We start from the raw sequence: 18,035 nt of genomic DNA, 5'->3' as shown, positions 1-18,035 counted from the left end.
GAAAGGCAACCTGGTTGGGTGGAGTGGGAGGGGTGGACCCCAGAGATTGGGTTGGGTGGCCTTCAGCACTTGCACAGGGCGGTTGGGGGTGGCCAACGGCAGATTGGGCAGGTCAGAGGTGCAGCCTGCAGTGACTGGGACGGAGCAGGCCAGGAGGCCCAAATGTCCAGGGGACCTCCATTATGTACTGTCTATAGAAGCAGTGGACTAAGGGCTTACAGGAGTCCGATCCCAGAGTTATCCTGTGCCGGGAGAACACGGGGGTAGGGCACGTGGCCCTGCAGGGCGATACCTGCCTGATTCTCCTGGCTGGTGGGCCCGGGTCTGCTGGATGCTGGGGGTCCCGGGAGCCACTAGAGACTGTGTTCAACTGCTAACCAGCAGGGGTTGAGAAGGGGGGGAGGCGCCCTATCTAGCATTCGATGGAATTTACTGAGTGCTTACTATGTGCAGAGCACCTTATCGAGTGCTTTGGAGAGTACATACAACAAAGGAGGTAGACATTTCCCTGCCCCCAAAATCAATCGATCGATCGATTGATGGTATTTACTGAGCTCTTACTGTGTGCAGAGCACTGTACTAAGCATTTGAGCATGGTACAATAAAACAGAATCAATAGGCTTGTTCCCTGCCCAAGGAATCAATCAATCAATCAATCAATCAATCGATAGAATTTATGGTGCGGTGTGCTGTACTAAATGCTTGGGACGATACAGCGCAACAGAGTGGGTAGACCCGTTCCCTACCCACAAGGAGTTGACAATCAATCAATCGTATTGATTGTGCACTTACTGGGTGCGGAACACTGTACGAAGCACTTGGGAAAGGACAACAATATAACAGACGCATTCCCCGCCTACAACAGTCTAAAGGGTGCAGAGCACTGTACTACTAGGGAGAGCACAAAAGAGTCAATCAGTCAATCATATTTATTGAACGCTTACTTTATGCAGAGTGCCGTACTAAGTGCTGGGGAGAGTACAAATCAACAACAAACAGACGCGTTCCCTGCCCACAGCGAGTTTACATTCTAGGGTGAGTAGCAGACAAGATCCCCGCCCTTGGGGAGTTGACAATCTTTTGTGCTGAGCTCCCGGGAGAGGACAGTAGAGTTAGTACATAGGATCCCTGCCCTCATGGAGCTACCGGTCTAGAAGGGAAGACAGAAATTAAAAACGGATATATAGATGAGTGCCGTGGGGCTGGGGGCGGGGTGAATAAAAAGGGTGCATATCTAAGTGCAAGGGTGACAGAATCAAATAGAAGAGGAAATCAATCCAACAGTCATATTTATTGAGTGCTTTCTATGTGCAGGGCAATGTACTAAGCTCTTGGGAGAGTTTAACACGACAGTATAACAGACACATTCCCTGACCACGACAGGCTTAGGGTCTAGAGCGAGAGCCAGACAATGATATAAATAAATAAATCTTGGATATGTACATAAGTGCTGTGGCGCTGGGATAGGGGATGAATAAAGGGAGCAAGTCAAGGCGACACAGATGGAGTGGAAGAAAAGAGAAAGAAAGCTTAGTCAGGGAAGGCCTCCTGGAGGAGATGTGCCTTCAATAGGGCTTTGATAGTGCTCTATCCACTACGCCATGCTGGACAACCTCTGCAGGTTCTTGAGGAGTGGGGAGACGTGGACTGAACGTTTCTTTAGAAAAATGATCCAGGCACCTGAGGGAGGTATTATCTGAAGTGGGAAGAGACAGGAGGCAGGGAGGTCAGCAAGGAGGCCGATACAGTAATCAAGGAAGGGAAAGAGGAACATCTCACTCTGCTCTGATAGGAAAATCTGAGGTGAAAGGTACTGCAAAACTATTCTTAGGGCAAACTTCAGTTTTGGGGGAGGTCTGGATTATATTAAGCAATAATGACAATGAGTTCATAGTGACTATGTCAGTTCAAATAAAACCTTTATTTTAATGTTGGTTGTTAAAACATCATCATGCCTTCCAAGAGCAGTTAGGATCCACACTATTTCAAAACACACACTTTCCTTCATACCTGTTTTGCTGGCCCAGGGCCCCTATGCTTTTGCCAAAATTAATTGTAAGGGGAATTTGCATGAAGACTTTTCATCTGCTTGTATCTCAAACTCACTTGAGTAGGCTGGCTTTAAGGCCCAGTTGAAAATTAAAAGGGGGAATACTGCACGCAGCAAATTTCTCCCTTTCCACCTCAAATACTCTGTACTCACTCAGGAAAAAGTGGAAGACATTGCATGAAGCAAATTTCTCTCTTTCTTCTCTGTTATCTCAAAGAACTGGGAGGCCTTCAAGACCCACAAGAGTATGAAGCAAATTGCTCCTTTTCCACCACAAATATTTCTTCCCCTCGCTTGAGGTGTTAGGACTTAAAGACCCAGGAGGGAATTAAGTTCATTCAGTTCACTCATTTAATTGCAACTATTGAGCACTTACCATTTGCAGAGCACTGTATTAAGTGCTTGGAAAGTACAATTCGGCAACTAATAGAGACAATCCTTACCCAACAAGAGGCTAGCAGTTTAGAAGGGGGGAGACAGACAATAAAACAAAATAAGTAGACGGGCATCAATAGCATCAATAGAAATAGAATTATAGATAGATATACACATCATTAATAAAAATAAATAAATGTATACATATAAACACAAGTGATGTGGGGCGGGGAGGGGGGTAGAGCAGAGGGAGGGAGTCGAGGCGATGGAGAGGGGAGGAAGTGTGAGGTATTGCATGAAACAAAACTCCCTTTTCCCCTTCTAACATTCTCTCTGCTCTTTTGAGTTAGGCCATGGAGACCTAGGAGGAGAATTAAAGAAGAGATAGTGTATAAAGTAAAAATCTCTCCTTTTTCTCTTCTAACAGTCTCTGCTTCCTTGAGGTGTTAGGTGTTAAAGACCCAAGAGACAATTTAGGAAAAGATATCACATGAAGCAAATATGCCACCTTTTCCACATCAAAAATTCTTTGCTCACTTGAGGAGTTAGGAAAAAACTAAGAAGTAAATGTTGTGTAAAGGGCAACTCTCTTTTTCCTCCCCAGATATTTTCTCCACTCTCAAGGAGATAAGCCCTAAAGACAAAAAGAGAATTAAGATAGATATTGCGTACAGCAAATCTCTCATTTTCCCCCTCAACTACTGTCTCTGTTAATTTGAGGAGCTTGGCCTTATAGATTCAGTACAGAATTCAGGGTCAGCTATGTCATGAAACGAATCTCTCCTTTTCCTCAAATATCCTCACTGCGTGCTCAAGCCCTAAAGACCCAGAGGAGAACTGAAGACACTACATAAAACAACTTCTACCTTGATACCTCAAATATTCTCTCTGCTCAGATTTGGTCCTAAAGAACCAGAAGAAAATTTAATAGATGATCTTGCATGAGGCAAATCTGTCCTTTTCCTCCTCAAATATGCTTTGCTCAAAGGCCCCATGGGAGAACTAAGTTGGAGACGGAGCAAATGTCTCCTTTTCCTTTTCTAATATTCTCTCTGCTTGCTCAGCTATAAAACCAAGGAAAAAATTAAATGGGAGACATTGCATAAAGCAAATCTCTCCTTGTCCACCATAAATATTCTCCATGCTCTGGAGGAGTTAGGCCTTAAAAAGCAAAGAGTGCATTAAGAATTTATTATTGCGCAAAGCAAATCCCTCCTTGTCCTCCCCATGTATTCTTGCCCTAAAAGTACTAAGTACGAGTAAGTACTAAGTAATATGCCAAATGAAGGGGAAGGGGAGTTTGCTCTCGACAGAGACAGGGGGAAGGGAGAGGCAAGGGTGTTCTTTAAACTGTGTCTCCTTATTCTACTTCCAACACCTACTCAACCCCACCCCAACATTGCCACTCCCTTTTCGACCATATTCCCAGACAGAGTGGAAAGGGTTAGTGTGTGAGATTACAAACCATTCATTCATTAATTCAATAGTATTTACTGAGCGTTTACTATGTGCAGAGCACTGTACTAAGCGCTTGGAATGTACAAATCGGTAACAGATAGAGACAGTCCGTGCCCTTTGATGGGCTTACAGTCTAATCAGGGGAGACAGACAGACAGTAAATAGAATCAAGGGGATGAACATCTCATTAAAACAATAGCGAATAAATAGAATCAAGGTGATGTACATCTCATTAACAAAATAATAGAATCAAGGTGATGTACATCTCATTAACAAAATAAATAGGGTAATGAAAATATATACAGTTGACTATGTGTAGATTATCTGCACTGATGCTCCCTTCCATTAAGAGGCACACGTATACAGAAAGAGAATACGCTCATAAACGTGTGCCCGCTTATACCAAGAAAGGAGCATTTCACCATCAATGATATGTGTCGAGCCCTTACTATGTGTTGAGCACTGTACTAGGAGTCTGGAAGAGCACTTTACAAGCACATTCGTCCCGCAGATCATCAGTGAACAAAAGAATAATATATTTGCTTATATTCATAACCGTCTCCCCGTCCATACTGGAAACTCCACGTGGTCAGGGAACGTGTCTACCTACTCTCTTGTACCTTCCTCTCCCAAGTGCTTAATACAGTGCTCTGTGCACACAGTAATCACTCAATAAATACCAGTGATTGAGCCAAGGCCAAATTTTGCTTCTCTGGTGAATTCATTCAATCATTTACTCATTCATTCATTCAATTGTAATCACTGAGTGCTTACTGTGTGCAGAGCACTGTAGTAAGCACTTGGGCGAGCACCATACAATACACAGACACATTCCCTGCCCACAGTGAGCTTACAGTCTGAAGGGAGGGAGGCAGACATTAATATCAGTAAATTACAGACATTTACTTAAGTGCTGTGGGGTTGGGAAGGGGGAAGAACAAAGGGAGCAAAACTCAGGGAGACACAGAAGGTAGTGGGAGAAGAGGAAAGGGGGGGCTTAGTCAGGAAAGGCCTCTGAGGGGAGATGCGCTTTCAATAAGGCTTTGAAGCAGGGGGAGAGTAATTGCTTGTCGGATTTGAAGAGGAAGGGTATTCCAGGCCACAAGCAGGACACAGATGAGGGATTGGAGGTGAAACAGACAAGATCGAGGTACAGCGAGGTTACCATTAGAGGAGCAAGGGGGAGGGCCGGGTTGTAGTAGGACAGTAGCGAGGTGAGGAAAGAGGGGGCAAAGTGGTTGAGTGCTTTGCAGCCAACAGTGAGAAGTTTTTCTTTGATGCAAAGGTGGATGGGCAACTACTGGAGTTCCTTGAGGAGTGGGGAAAGATATCCTGAACATTTGTGTAGAAAAATGATCCGGGCAGCAGAGTAAAGTATGGACTGGAGAGACAGGAGGCTGGGAGGTCAGCACTGAGGCTGAAGTGGTAACCCAGGAGGGACAGGATGAGTGACTGTGGTAGCAGTCTGGATGGAGAGGAGAGTTTTAAAGTGCAGAAGAGATGTGGTATGGCAGTTAAGAAGGGAATCAGGTGAGTTCCTACCCATATTGAAATCCTGTTCAGTCGGCGCCATTTAAAAAAAATTTGGGCCAATTTTATCCATTTCCTAAGGCAAATCACCTTTTCAAAACCAGATGAAATGAGGTACTTACAAAAAGGACATATGAAAGCAGACATTTATTTCGATTCCTAGCAATTCCCTGATTAACTTAAAAACACCACACCCGATCAGTTTTAGGATTCCCAAAATGGCAATAAAATTCCAAGTGAATTATGGTTAAATACAACCACTACAGTCCCAGTTCAAACATCTCACTGACAGTTCACAGACAGAGATTTTTGACAGTTGGGTCAGAGCTACCGTTCCCAAACGATATCATGTTTTCTTAACATCCCCGGCAGCCTCCGTACCCTGGTCGGCAGCTGAAGGGAGCCACTGTTTTCCTGGAGAGGGCTGCCGCTGGAGACTTTCTTTCCTGGACGAATGGGCACACTGTCTGTTCCCCTGCGGTGGTCACATTTCAGCTGCACATCCAATACCGGGCTCTTCTTCGGTTTCGGAGGTTTTAGTTTCAGTTTAGAGACCTAGAGAAACAAAATCCAAAATATCGTAGTCAGTATGCTATTAAAAGCAACATCCCATTCCTCTCCATCCAGATCGCTGATCCATGCACTTGTCCTACACACTACCTTGATCCAAGCACTTACCTTACACCCTACCCTACCACATCAGCCTCCTCGCCGACCTCCCTGCCTCATCTCTCCCCACTATAGTCCAAACTTCAACCAGCTGCCTGGATCTTTTTTCTGAAAAACCATTCAATCAGTGTATCCCCACTTCTCAAGACTCTCCACCTCTGCATCAGAGAGAAACTCTTTTCCACTGGCTTTGCTTTAAAGGCACTCAATCAGCACTCTCCCCCTCCTACCTTACCTCGCTGACCTTCTACAACAACCCGGGCCGCAAACTTGGCTCCTCCAACCCCAACTTACTCACTGTATCTTGATCTCATCTGTCTCGCTGCCGACCCCTTGCCCTCAGGCCTGGAACTCTCTACCCCTTCATAGCCAATAGACCACCTCTTTCCCCACCTTAAAAGCCCACCTAAAAAACCACATCTCCTCCAAGAAGGCTTCCAGGACTAAATCCTCATTCCCCATTACCCACCATCCCCCATCAGGCAGTCAGTCTCTCACACTTACTGTGCGCTTAACTGTGTGCAGAGCACTGTACTAAGCACTTAGAGGAGAGGACAATATAACAATAAACAGAATCAGTCCCTGCCTACAATGAGCTTACAGTCTTGGGCGGGGGCAAGGGGAGAGAGAGACACTGAAACTATTATTGCTGATCGCTCAGTGACACTCATTCCCTGCCAAATTTTTTCATGCTTCAACACAAGGGCAAGTGGTAACTGACCTACCCACTCATTCAACACATACTGGTGGTGCTATTTACCTTTCAGACAAAATGACACTGTAATAATAATGTTGGTATTTGTTAAGCGCTTACTATGTGCTGAGCACTGTTCTAAGCGCTGGTAGTGAGGATGGGAAAGAGAAAGAGAGGAAGATAGCTGCTGGGATGGGAGTTGGCCAAAGGAAGCTTGGAGATGATAATGTTTTTCATATACAGTAATATGTAGTATGCAGTACTATTTGATTATTAACTTGACCCTCACCAATTTAGAATTGGTGTTCATTTGGTTCCCTGCTAGAACTGTGTAGAGACCAGGCTGAGCCAGGGCCAAACCCCATGGGGCTGCCTTCAGATTCACACAGTTTCCCTCTCCCACTGCCCAAGTCATAAAGCAAAGGGAAGGGAGGGGAGACACAGCTACATGCACACTGATGTAGCCTTCCTTGGTTTTGAGAAATCTCTCCTACTACACAAACCTTAAGCCCTTTTCTCCCACTTGGAATGCTATTCATTCATTCATTCAATAGTATTTATTGAGCGCTTTCTATGTGCAAAGCACGGTACTAAGCGCTTGGAATGTACAAATCAGTAACAGATAGAGACAGTCCCTGCCCTTTGATGGGCTTACAGTCTAATCGGGGGAGACAGACAAAAACAATAGCAATAAATAGAATCAAGATAGCAGGTCTAGGCTGTGTAAGTCCACTCGGGCTTGGTCCTCAGTTAAGGTAGGTGGCACTGACACAGCCAACAGCCTATGTCTATTTCAATGCAGTTCCTGTCCCCTCAGTGTCACCTTGCTTCAGTTGGGACCAGCTCCCGCGGGGGAACCGCACAGGTGCCCGGACAGCCAGACAACCTATGGGGCAGCACTGGAAATTTTGATTAAATTTAAGGACTTGGGCGAGCTGGAGGAAGCTCGTTGTAGGCGGAGAACATGTCTACCAACTCTATGAGCGCTCAGTATGGTGCTCTGCACACGATAAGTGTTCAGAAAGTATGGTCAATTGACTGATTCTCCAGCCTGGCCTGTGCAGAGCTCTTTCCTCTGCATCTACCCTCTGTCCTCTCTACTGCTACTACAGAGGATGGCAAACTAGATCTAAAGACGCATTTGCTGTATGCCTCAGTAAACAAGCTACGAAGAAGTTGCTGAAAGGGAATCGAGATTTTTCTGGAACCTTTAGCTGCTCTAGGCAGATTTAAATAGACCAACAAAGACAGGCCATTGCAGACACCAGAAAGCTAAATACACCTACAGAGTTACACAGAACCACAAGGAGACACACATCCACAGAATCAAGAAAAAAAATAAGGTACTCATCATCAGATTTAAAGCACTATAACTGCTACTTAGCTGATCCAAGTACTTGTCCTTTCCCACCTTGACTACTGCATCAGCCTTTTTGTCTCCCATCTCTACTTGCTCCAGCCCTTACTTCCAAACAAAACAAAACTGTGTTACTATTGTTCTCTCCTAAGCCTTTAGTGGAGTGTCTCACAGACAATAAATACATTTAATTAATTGATTGATGGATAGCTCACTCTGCTGCCCCTATCATTTTTCTAAAAAAAAGTTCAGTCCATGTTTCCCCACTCAAGAACCTCCAGTGGTTGACCATCCATCGCTGCATCACATGGAAACTGCTTAACACACGTTTTAAAGCCCTCAATCACCATGCCCTTCTTATCTCACTTTACTGATTTCCTACTAAAATGCAGCAAGTTCACTTCGCTCCTCAAATGCCAGCCTACTCACTGTACCTAAATCTTGCTGCGATATCCTGCCTCTGGCCTGAAACTCTCTCCCCCTTCATATGTGATAGATCGTCACTCACCCTACCTTCAAAGCCTGATTAACATCACCTCTCCTCCTAGAGGCCTTTGTGATGAGGCCTTCTTTTCTCCTACTTTCTTTCCTTCCTCCATTACCTTTGCACTTAGGTCGGTACCCTTTAAGCACTTAACAGGCAGTCCACCTCACTGCCACAGTACTTGTGTCCACATCCTGAATTTCTTTATGTCAATGTCTGTCTCCCACTCTAGACTGTAAACTCCTTGTGGGCAGAGAGCGTCAACCAACTTGGCTGTAACATACTCTCCCAAGCACTCCATCCAGTGTTCTGCACACAGTGTTCTGCTCAATAAATACCATTGTTTGATTGAACTGATTCCCACCCCAATTGCTCTTTTCACTAGGTCATGCTGCTTCTCCAATTCACTGACTGAACGATTCCCAATTCCTTCACTGTGCCAATCTTTTGTCTATAGGTAACAGAATGGTCCATGTAGTTTTGTTATTTTTTTTTAATTACCTTTAAAGATTGTTTTGTCCTATTCGTTTTCATTAATCCTCTGGAAGGAGGAATTGTTGACAATAAAATTCTACCGATCTCAAGGCCAGTTTGAAGCTAGAGAAATAAAGGATTTCAAAAGATTAATGTAATACACCCTTGATTTGACTGTAAACTCATTGTGGGAAGGGAATTTGACTTCCAACCCATTATATCCTACTCTCCCAAGTACTCTGCTCCTAAATACAATGCTCTGTACATGGTAAGGGCTCAATAAATACCAATGATTGATTAAATGGTACAGATCCAAGGGCAGAGGTGACACAAAAAGTAGAGGGGGGAAGGGAAATGAGGGCTGATTCAGGGGAAGGCCTGCTGGAGGAGATGTGTTTTTAACAAGGCTTTGAATAATAATAATAATAATGTTGGTATTTGTTAAGCACTTACTATGTGCAGAGCACTGTTCTAAGCGCTGGGGTAGCTACAGGGTAATCATGTTGTCCCACGTGAGGCTCACAGTCTTAATCCCCATTTTACAGATGAGGTAACTGAGGCACAGAGAAGTTGTGACTTGCCCACAGTCACACAGCTGACAAGTGGCAGAGCTGGGAGGTGGGGAGAATGATCATCTGACAGATATGAAGGGGGAGGGAGTTCCAGGCCAGAGGCAGGACCTGCGTGAGGGGTTGACAGTGAGATAAATGACACTGAGGCATATTGAGTATGTTGGTGTTAGAGAAGCGAAGTAAACATGCTGGACTGGAGTAGGGAATCAGCAAGGTACAGTAGGAAGGGGAAAAGTGATTGAGTGCTTTAAAACCAAAAGTAAGAAGTTTCTGTTTGATGTAGAGGTGGTTGGGAAACCACTGGAGGTTGTTGAGGAGTGGGGACAAATGGACTAAACGGTGATTTAGAGAAATGGTCTAGGCAGAAGTGTGCATTATGGACTGGACTGGTGAGAGACAGGAGGGAGGAAGGTCAGCAAGGAGGCTGATGCCGAAGTCAAGATGGGATATTTTAAGTGCTTGGCATGGTAAGTGTCAGAAATAATACTGGGTTGGAGAGGCATTGTTCTGACTCAGAATGGAATGTCTTCTGACATTAAATGGCTGCAAGGCAATGGGGCAAATTCTCGTGACCTCAGTCTGCACAAGACATAAATAATGCCAGTTGCTTACTTAACATTATTGGGGATTGCCCTGTGCATAAACAATTAGCATTCTGGGGCCCTCATAACCCAAGCCTTACCACTCCAGCTGAACCCCAAGGCACTTCTGCCTCTCTGGTGGTTAGAATTTTGACATTTCTATGTCCAATCTGATTCCTTCAACCTGAGGCTCTTCTGGTGGCTCAAAGGAGCCGCCAGAATTTGCTATGGGCTGGGGGAACGAGTGAGTAGGCAAGATAGTCTGCAGGAGGGAGAATCCGCGAGGTGGGGGGCGGACAGAGAGGGAGAGAGAGAGAGAGAGACATATGTACCATTTCCCCTACCTGAGCAGCTTTCTCTTGTATTAGCTTCCGTTGGTGTTGTTCTTCACAAAGTTTTTCCTCCAACTGTTTAATCTTGCCCTAAAATAAAAAGAATAGAAACCAGTAAGGGGAACAAATCATGAAGAGAAAAACAAAAACAAAAAAAACCCAGCCACATGCTTTTTGAAGTTTTTTCCAGTAAGAAAAATGTATACGACATCCCGAATCATTACAATTACAGCACATTTAAGGAAAAATTAAGTAAAATGATCAGAGATGGCAATGATTGCCGTTGGCTTTCTTCCCATGTTTCTCTCGAGCTACTCTTATTACTGAGAACAATTCAATGAAGAATTTCAAATAGTCAAAGACCTGAAACAAATAAGGAATGAAATAGTAGAGATTGAAATTAATTTGACTCCAGAATAATAAATACCATTGCTTAATAAATACCATTGTTTGATTGAACTGATTCCCACCCCAATTGCTCTTTTCACTAGGTCATGCTGCTTCTCCGATTCACTGACTGAACGATTCCCAATTCCTTCACTGTGCCAATCTTTTGTCTATAGGTAACAGAATGGTCCATGTAGTTTTATTTTTTTTTATTACCTTTAAAGATTGTTTTGTCCTATTCGCTTTCATTAATCCTCTGGAAGGAGGAATTGTTGACAATAAAATTCTACCGATCTCAAGTCCAGTTTGAAGGCATAGAAGAAAAATAACTCAAGTGATTGGACAAGTTTAAAACACTAGGGCCCAGCATCAAGCTTGTAGCCCAGATAATAAAAGGCCTCAAGCTAGAAAAGTTAAGGCTCAAGGTCCCAAAGAGCAGCAGAAAGGTAAAAATGGTGGTCACAGCTAGGAAAAAATGGAAACATTGAGTCCAGGCCTCCCCTATTCTGGAAAGACCCAGAAAGAACTGGGAAAGAAAAAACAGGCCCTGTGCTTGGCTCTCTCTCTGGCACCTACACTACAGCTTTGAATTATGTATGGTCTCTTGCCCAGCAAAATGGGTAACCACCCTAGACCAACCACACTGCTGCATGTCAAAGTTTTAATGTTTTGGAGACACGAATCATTCATTCCAAAAATGCTCTATCTCATTGCCTACTGGAATGCTGGTGCTCCCACCATTTCATTTTCTGGCAAAAATACCAAAATCCAAAGGGCAGATCTCCATGAGCTTTTCATCTCTAGCGCCTGGAATTCACATCCAAATTATGACTTAAAGAATGGTCTGATCGCTTGAATGTGTCATCGATGGAACTGTGTCCAACCTGATTATCTTGTATCTATTCTACTGCTACGTAGAGGGTTTGGCACATGGTAAATGCTCAACAAATACCACATTCATCATCATCATCATCAAAATCAACTGCACCTACACCACCAACTACAGAAACCCCAGAGATGGCTGGCTCGATGCTTCCAAAGGAACTGCAAGGTAAGGATCACCTCTACGGTTCTCTGATTAGCTGCAACTCTGAAGCATTCCTTTTCCAAGATATCGAGCTTTTCTAGTTTTGTACAGAGCTTCATTTGATTCTGATCCTTTTCCATTTGAAGCTTGGTCTGTAGAGAAAACAGGTAAAAAAAACTGAACGGATTCCTGTTTTTTTTACACCCACAGCCACACACACCCTCACCCCCCCTCCCCCCAAGTGCTGAGGACTGGCTTTGGGTTGATGAAACTTGAGTTGTACAGAATTCATCGGGGTGTTGTGGTTTATATGTAAGAAATAAATTAGGATACTATGCACTGCACACACCACATTCCCCCTTCTGCTTGCTCTATTCCAACAGTTTACTAGGCAGGAGAGCAGAGGCAGGGAGAGGGAGAGGCCACATCCTCTTCCATTTTCAGGAGGACTGGAAATGACTGGGAACTCAGCTGCCTGGACGGCTAAGGTTAGCGTTAGCTGCCTGAGTGGGAGAGTTAGGAGCTGCGGGTGCCAATTTTCCTCTGCTCTTCTGGGTCAGATTGCTGGGGCCCACACTACAAGCAAAGAAGCAGCATAGCCAAATGGATAGAGCTCATGCCTGGGAGTCAGAAGGACCTGAGTTCTAATTCTGGTTCTGCCTCTAGTCTGCTGTACAACCTAGGGCAAGTCGTTTATCTCAGTTCCCTCAGCTGTAAAATAGGAATTAAGACTACTGTGAGTCCCATTTGGGACAGGGACTGTGTCCAACCTGATTACCTTGGATCTACCCCAACGGTTAGAACAGTGCTTGACACATAGTAAGCGCTTAACAAATACCATCATCATCATCATCATCATCACGATCAGAGTAAGGAAGCCCAGTCGGGACTGGTTGAAATGGGGATAGATGCAGAATTTCCAGAACAGAAAAAACCTTTATACATACACACATACAGATATATATATATATGTATATAGGATATACGTATGTCTCAACACCATTATGAATATCTGTATTCACCTGTTGCTTCAGGACCAGATTTCTCTCCAACTCTGCACTGAAAACAATTTTCCTCATATCTTCTAGTCGTTTCTCCAGCAGGGAGGAGTGGGCCAGGGCAGCACCTAACTGAACGGTCATATCTTTGGAAAAGACAAAGAATCCAATTAGTTTAATAGTTTTAACTAATTTGAAACAATTGGTACTTTAATATCACATTTCATTTCAGAAATCACAGTGGCAGTATGCCAATGTCATTAAGCGACCTATATTTGTTTTATTAATGAGGTGTATATATCTATGATTCTATTTATCTTGATGGTACTGATGCCTGACTACTTGTTTTGTTTTGGTGTCTGTCTCCTCTTTTAGACTGTGAGCCCATTGTTGGGCAGGGATTGTCTCTATCTGTTGCCGAATTGTACATTCAAGCACTTAGCACAGGGCTCTGCACAAAGTAAGCGCTCAACAAATACAATTGAATGAATGAATGAATATAATCAATCAATGGTATTTCTGGAGCACTTATAATGTGCAGAGCACTGTAGTAAGCACTCGGAAGAGTACAATATAACAGAGTTGGCAGACACGTTCCCTGACCACAACAAGTTTACAGTCTAGAGGGGAAGACAGACATTAAGATAAATAAATTCATTAAATTAGAGATATCTACCTAAGTGCTAGAGCTTTGCTATGCTAGAAATAACCTGCTTTCTTCCACTGAGGGGGCTACTGAAGCAGCTTAACACCCCTGGCGAGGACATGGCTAGGCACCTCCCTGAGAGACTGAAGGCCTGTCTGGCCACCAGCAGCCCGGACCCCCAACAAGGAACAGGGACATCGATGAGCTTGGAAGCCAAGGGCAGGGCTGCTTCCACCAGCCGGCAAGGCTCTCTGCTGACCATATCTGCAACCCTGCAAATGCCAGTTCTAGGAGATTTTCATTTTCTTACCATTTTTCTGCCTTATCACTTCCTGATGTGCCAGATCCTTCTCAAGCGTTTCACTTTGCCAGGCCTTCTTATACTGCACTGCTTCTTTGGAGAGAGTGTTGAGGCTGTCTTCTGCTTGCGATCTCTCTAGTTCTAGGTGATGAATCTTTTCCTGGAGCGTTTTCAGGGCCAACAGCAGAGCTACTGGGAACACATTCCCATTTGGCCCTAGATCAGGTCTCTGTATCCCACAGGGTGCCCAGGCCAGAAAGAGGTCTGCCAAGTTATCCTGACTGGCAAAGCAGCCTCTGAGAGGTCTGGGTACCCTGTTGTTCTATTACCAGGTCCCCTCCCTCTCTTTCTGATCTAGTCCCACCTTGATGGGCAGCAGGGACGCTCCAAGGGGGTGCTTAGGAAGGTGGCATGGATCTTCAGAACGGTAACAGGGTGCCCACTAAAGGAAATGATACTATAAAATACAGCCAGAGAGAACGAAAAGAATGGGGAAGGTTACGGAATTGATTTTCCTTTCATCTGCACATCACTCAACATGTTTCCTTGGGCACATATTTTACATATCTTGCGTTTTTTTTTTAACTGGCACACTCCAGAGTGGTTTCACATCAGTTATTTCATTTTATCCTCACAGGACAGGGAGAGGTGGCATTATTATCCCCATTTAAGAGAAGCCCAAAGTCACTCGGTGAGCCAGCGGCCGAGCTGGGACCAGAATCCAGGTCACCTACCTCCTAGATCTCTGTTCTTTCCTCTACATGGTGCAGACTCCCACTTTAAGCCAGGGTTTCACTTAATTAACTTTACCTTCTCTGTTGGGCGCAGGCGTGATTTCAGTAGAGGGAGATTGTAACTTCTTAGGGAGCTGAGTGGGGACTGTCCATTTGCATCGAGTAATGGGAGGAAGCATGATTTTATCTGGAGGCTGAAGAAAGCTTCCTATTAAACTGTGCTGTAATGCTAAATCCATTTTCTGAAAGGGGACAAAAGTGCATTTAATAACACCATCTTTTTTCTGGAGTGGTGTGATTGTATCAACTCCAGCACTTAGTACAGCGCCTGGCACCTAGTAAGCGCTTACTGTGCTTCTATATACACATATATAGAACCCACGACCTGCCTCGCAAGCCCAGCCTCTTTCCACTGAGCCACGCATAAGAACAACCACAACAACAGAAATCCCCTACGTTTCTCTGAATTGCCCATTGCAAGCACTTAGTACAGTGCTCTGCACATAGTAAACGCTCAATAAATACTCTTGAATGAATGAATTTCTCAGAAGCCAGTGCTCGGGCCAGCCATCCCAGATCTCTGGAGAAACCTGGAAAACCTGACTGGCATTGAGTCTGGGTCAGCCCCAGCCCCAGGCCCAGCCCCAGCCCCAGCCCCTGCCTCAGCCCCTGGCCTAGTCTCAGCCCCAGCCCCTGGCCCAGCCCCGCCCCCACCTCCCGCCCCCGGCCTTCCCCGCCAGGCCCCGCCGCGCCTGCGCAGACGCTCAGACTCCTATTGCGCCCGAAGCCCCGGGACCGCACCTGCGCAGTAGGTCTCGTCGATGGCTCGCTCTTACCGGTCGCCCGGAGGTGGGGGCGGTGGGGGCGGTGGGGGCGGGGCGGGGCGGGGCGGGGCGGGGCGGGGCGGGGCTCCTCCCCGGCTCCTCCTCCTCCTAACCCTCCTCCCCCCCTCCCCCTCCCCCTCGTCTGTCTCCGCAGGCCCATGGCGGGGGCAGGGGAGGGGGGTGGGCAGGGGAGGGGGGTGGGCAGGTGGCCCAGTGGATGGAGCCCGAGCTTGGAAGTCAGAAGGATCCGGCTTTTGATCCCGGCCCCGCCACTTGTCTGCTGTGTGACACTTCGGGCCCACGCCCTCCCGCTGTCCTCCCTCCTCACCTCCGCCAAACTCTCTCTCTCCCCTCTTCCGAGCCCTACTGAGAGCTCGCCTCCTCCAGGTGGGCTTCTCACACTGAGCTTCCCCTTTTCCCTCTGCTCCTCCCCCTCCCCTCAGCACTCTGCTCATCTACCTACACTTTTATGACCCTCTCTGTTTTATTCATGAGGTGTCCATCCCCTTGATTCTGTTTATCGTGTTGATGTGGTCTTGTTTCCGTCCGTCTGTCTCGCCCGATTAGACTGTGAGCCCGTCAGTGGGCAGGGAGGGGCTCCGTCTGTTGCCGAATTGTCCATGCCAAGCGCTTAGTCCAGTGCTCTGCACCGAGTAGGCGCTCAATAAATACTATTGAATGAATGAATGATTACCACGAGGCTCCGGGCGCGCGCACCCCCCCCCAAGCCCCCGCGCGGAGGTGGGGAGGGGGGCGGAGAGGGAGCGCGCGCGCGCGCCGGCCAGCGGCGCTGACGATTGGCCGAGCGGGGCGGGCGCGCGGGCTGGGCCGGTCGGCGACGCGCCCCGCGCGCCCCCCGGCTCGGGAGCGCGAGCGCGCGCGGCCCCCGGTCCCGGCCCCCGGCCCCCGGCCCCCGGCCCCCGGCCCCCGGTCCCCGGTCCCCGGTCCCCGGTCCCCGGCCCCCGGTCCCGGCCGGAGCTTGGGGGAGCTTGGGGGAGCTTGGGGGAGCGGGCCCGGGGGCGCCATGGCGGCGGGGGAAGGAACGGTGAGGTGGGGCGGGCTGGCCAGCAGGGACGCGGCCACGCGGGCGGCGGCCCTGCAAAACCTGAGGAGGCTCGTCCTGGCCCACCCCGGGCCCCCGCGGGACCTCGGCCACAGCAACAGCTCCCAGCCGCCGCCTCCCGCGCCGCCGCCCGGCCACCGCTTCAACGCACTCCTCGCTCGTCTGCTCATGGTTTCGAAGCGGTGCCCTTTTAAAGATGTGAGAGAGGAAACGCGATCCATTCTGCAGCGCGTGCAGGTAAAGACGACCACAGCGCAAACGAGGATGTCCGTGCCATCCGGTTCTTAGGGTTGGAGAGTCCCGCGTCGTTGATCTTTTCCCCGATCCGGCTGCCCCTCCCTCTGTGCCGTGAATACAGTGGTTGGCCACAGAGGATACAGATGTGTTGAAATGACACCTCGGTCGTTTTCTGGTTCCGTTAAGCCCCGAAGTGGAGGAGAATAGTCTACGTTGATGCCTGTCTACTTGTTTTCCTGTGTCTACCCCAGCGCTCTGCACATAGTAAGCGCTTAACACATACCAACATTATCATTATTGGTGTTATTGTTTTGTATTGTCGTCTGTTCCCCTCCCCCGCTTCTAGACTGTGAACCCGTTGTTGGGAAGGGATTGTCTCCCTCGGTTGCCGAAGTGGACTTTCCAAGCGTTTAGTACAGTGCTCTGCCTGCACACAGTAAGCGCTCAGTAAATACGCTTGAATGCGTGAACGAGAAGCAGCGTGATTTAGGGGAAAGAGCGGGGCTTGGGAGTCAGAGGTCGTGGATTCTAATCCCCGCTCTGCCGCTTATCGGTTGTGTGACTTTGGGCAAGTCACTTAACCTCTCTGCGCCTCACTTACCTCATCTGTAAAAATGGGGATTCAGACTTTGAGCCCCACGTGGGACATCCCGAGTACCTCGTATCTACCCCAGAGCTTAGAACAGTGCTTGGTACATAGTAAGTCCTTAACATAGGCCATCGTCATCATCATCATTATTATTATCTGACCAGTTTTATTCACTTTTGAAAGGAGATAAGCGGGCCTTGGCCACCCCAGATATGTATCGAACCCGATTATCTTGTATCTACCCTAGCGCTTAGAACAGTGCTCCGCACATAGTAAGCGCCTAACAAATGCCAACAGTGCCAATTCATTATTGCTTTTAGTGGCCCTAGGTTGCCTCTACACAGTTTGCATGTGTAGTTCAGTGAGGAGGCTGATGCAGTAGTTAAAGGTGGGGTATGAGAAGTGCATGCGTCAGTGTGGTAATGGTTTGGATGGACAGGAAAGGGTGAATTTTAAAGATGATGTGAATGGACTGAATCAGCCTCCTCACTGGTCCCTCTGCCTCCCATACCATTAATTAAGGTCAGAGTTAGACACAGGCCCTGGCCAGCCGCCCCAGGGGCTTCCATTCTAAACATCAGGTGGGGAATGGTTTGGTGGCAGACAGCAGGAAAGATGAAATAAAAGACAGTGTGAAAATACCAACAAGTCTG

At 47.0% G+C, this 18,035-nt stretch overlaps 2 protein-coding genes across 6 annotated transcripts in view; one reads left to right on the top strand and one right to left on the bottom strand.

Annotated features, from left to right (window-relative positions):
* Positions 1–5,541: 5,541 nt before the first annotated feature.
* CEP57L1 (centrosomal protein 57 like 1) lies at positions 5,542–16,794 on the bottom strand. 5 transcript variants are annotated; one of them, XM_007664015.3, is made up of 8 exons: positions 16,708–16,794; positions 14,746–14,911; positions 13,945–14,127; positions 13,013–13,134; positions 12,026–12,142; positions 10,589–10,666; positions 9,119–9,214; positions 5,542–5,968 (listed from the first exon to the last, which is right to left on the bottom strand). In XM_007664015.3, exons 2-8 carry the CDS (start codon positions 14,906–14,908, stop codon positions 5,741–5,743), a joined length of 987 nt encoding a protein of 328 aa, XP_007662205.1. In that variant the 5' UTR covers positions 14,909–14,911; positions 16,708–16,794; the 3' UTR covers positions 5,542–5,740. The 5 variants fall into 5 exon arrangements, with proteins under 5 accessions (XP_007662205.1, XP_039770677.1, XP_028902993.1 ...); XM_039914743.1 differs by having other exon boundaries at positions 13,945–14,124; XM_029047160.1 differs by lacking the exon at positions 16,708–16,794 and adding an exon at positions 15,957–16,041.
* SESN1 (sestrin 1) overlaps positions 16,498–18,035 on the top strand; it is a 59,282-nt gene continuing 57,744 nt past the window's right edge. Inside the window, exon 1 of the mRNA XM_029047156.2 lies at positions 16,498–16,793. Within this exon, the coding sequence (XP_028902989.1) occupies positions 16,518–16,793 (276 nt within the window). The 5' untranslated portion in view covers positions 16,498–16,517. The remainder of the gene's footprint in view (positions 16,794–18,035) is intronic.

Source organism: Ornithorhynchus anatinus, chromosome 19 (genome assembly GCF_004115215.2).
Source record: "Ornithorhynchus anatinus isolate Pmale09 chromosome 19, mOrnAna1.pri.v4, whole genome shotgun sequence".
NCBI lineage: Eukaryota > Metazoa > Chordata > Mammalia > Monotremata > Ornithorhynchidae > Ornithorhynchus > Ornithorhynchus anatinus.
This window is presented reverse-complemented; position numbering and strand designations above follow the sequence as displayed.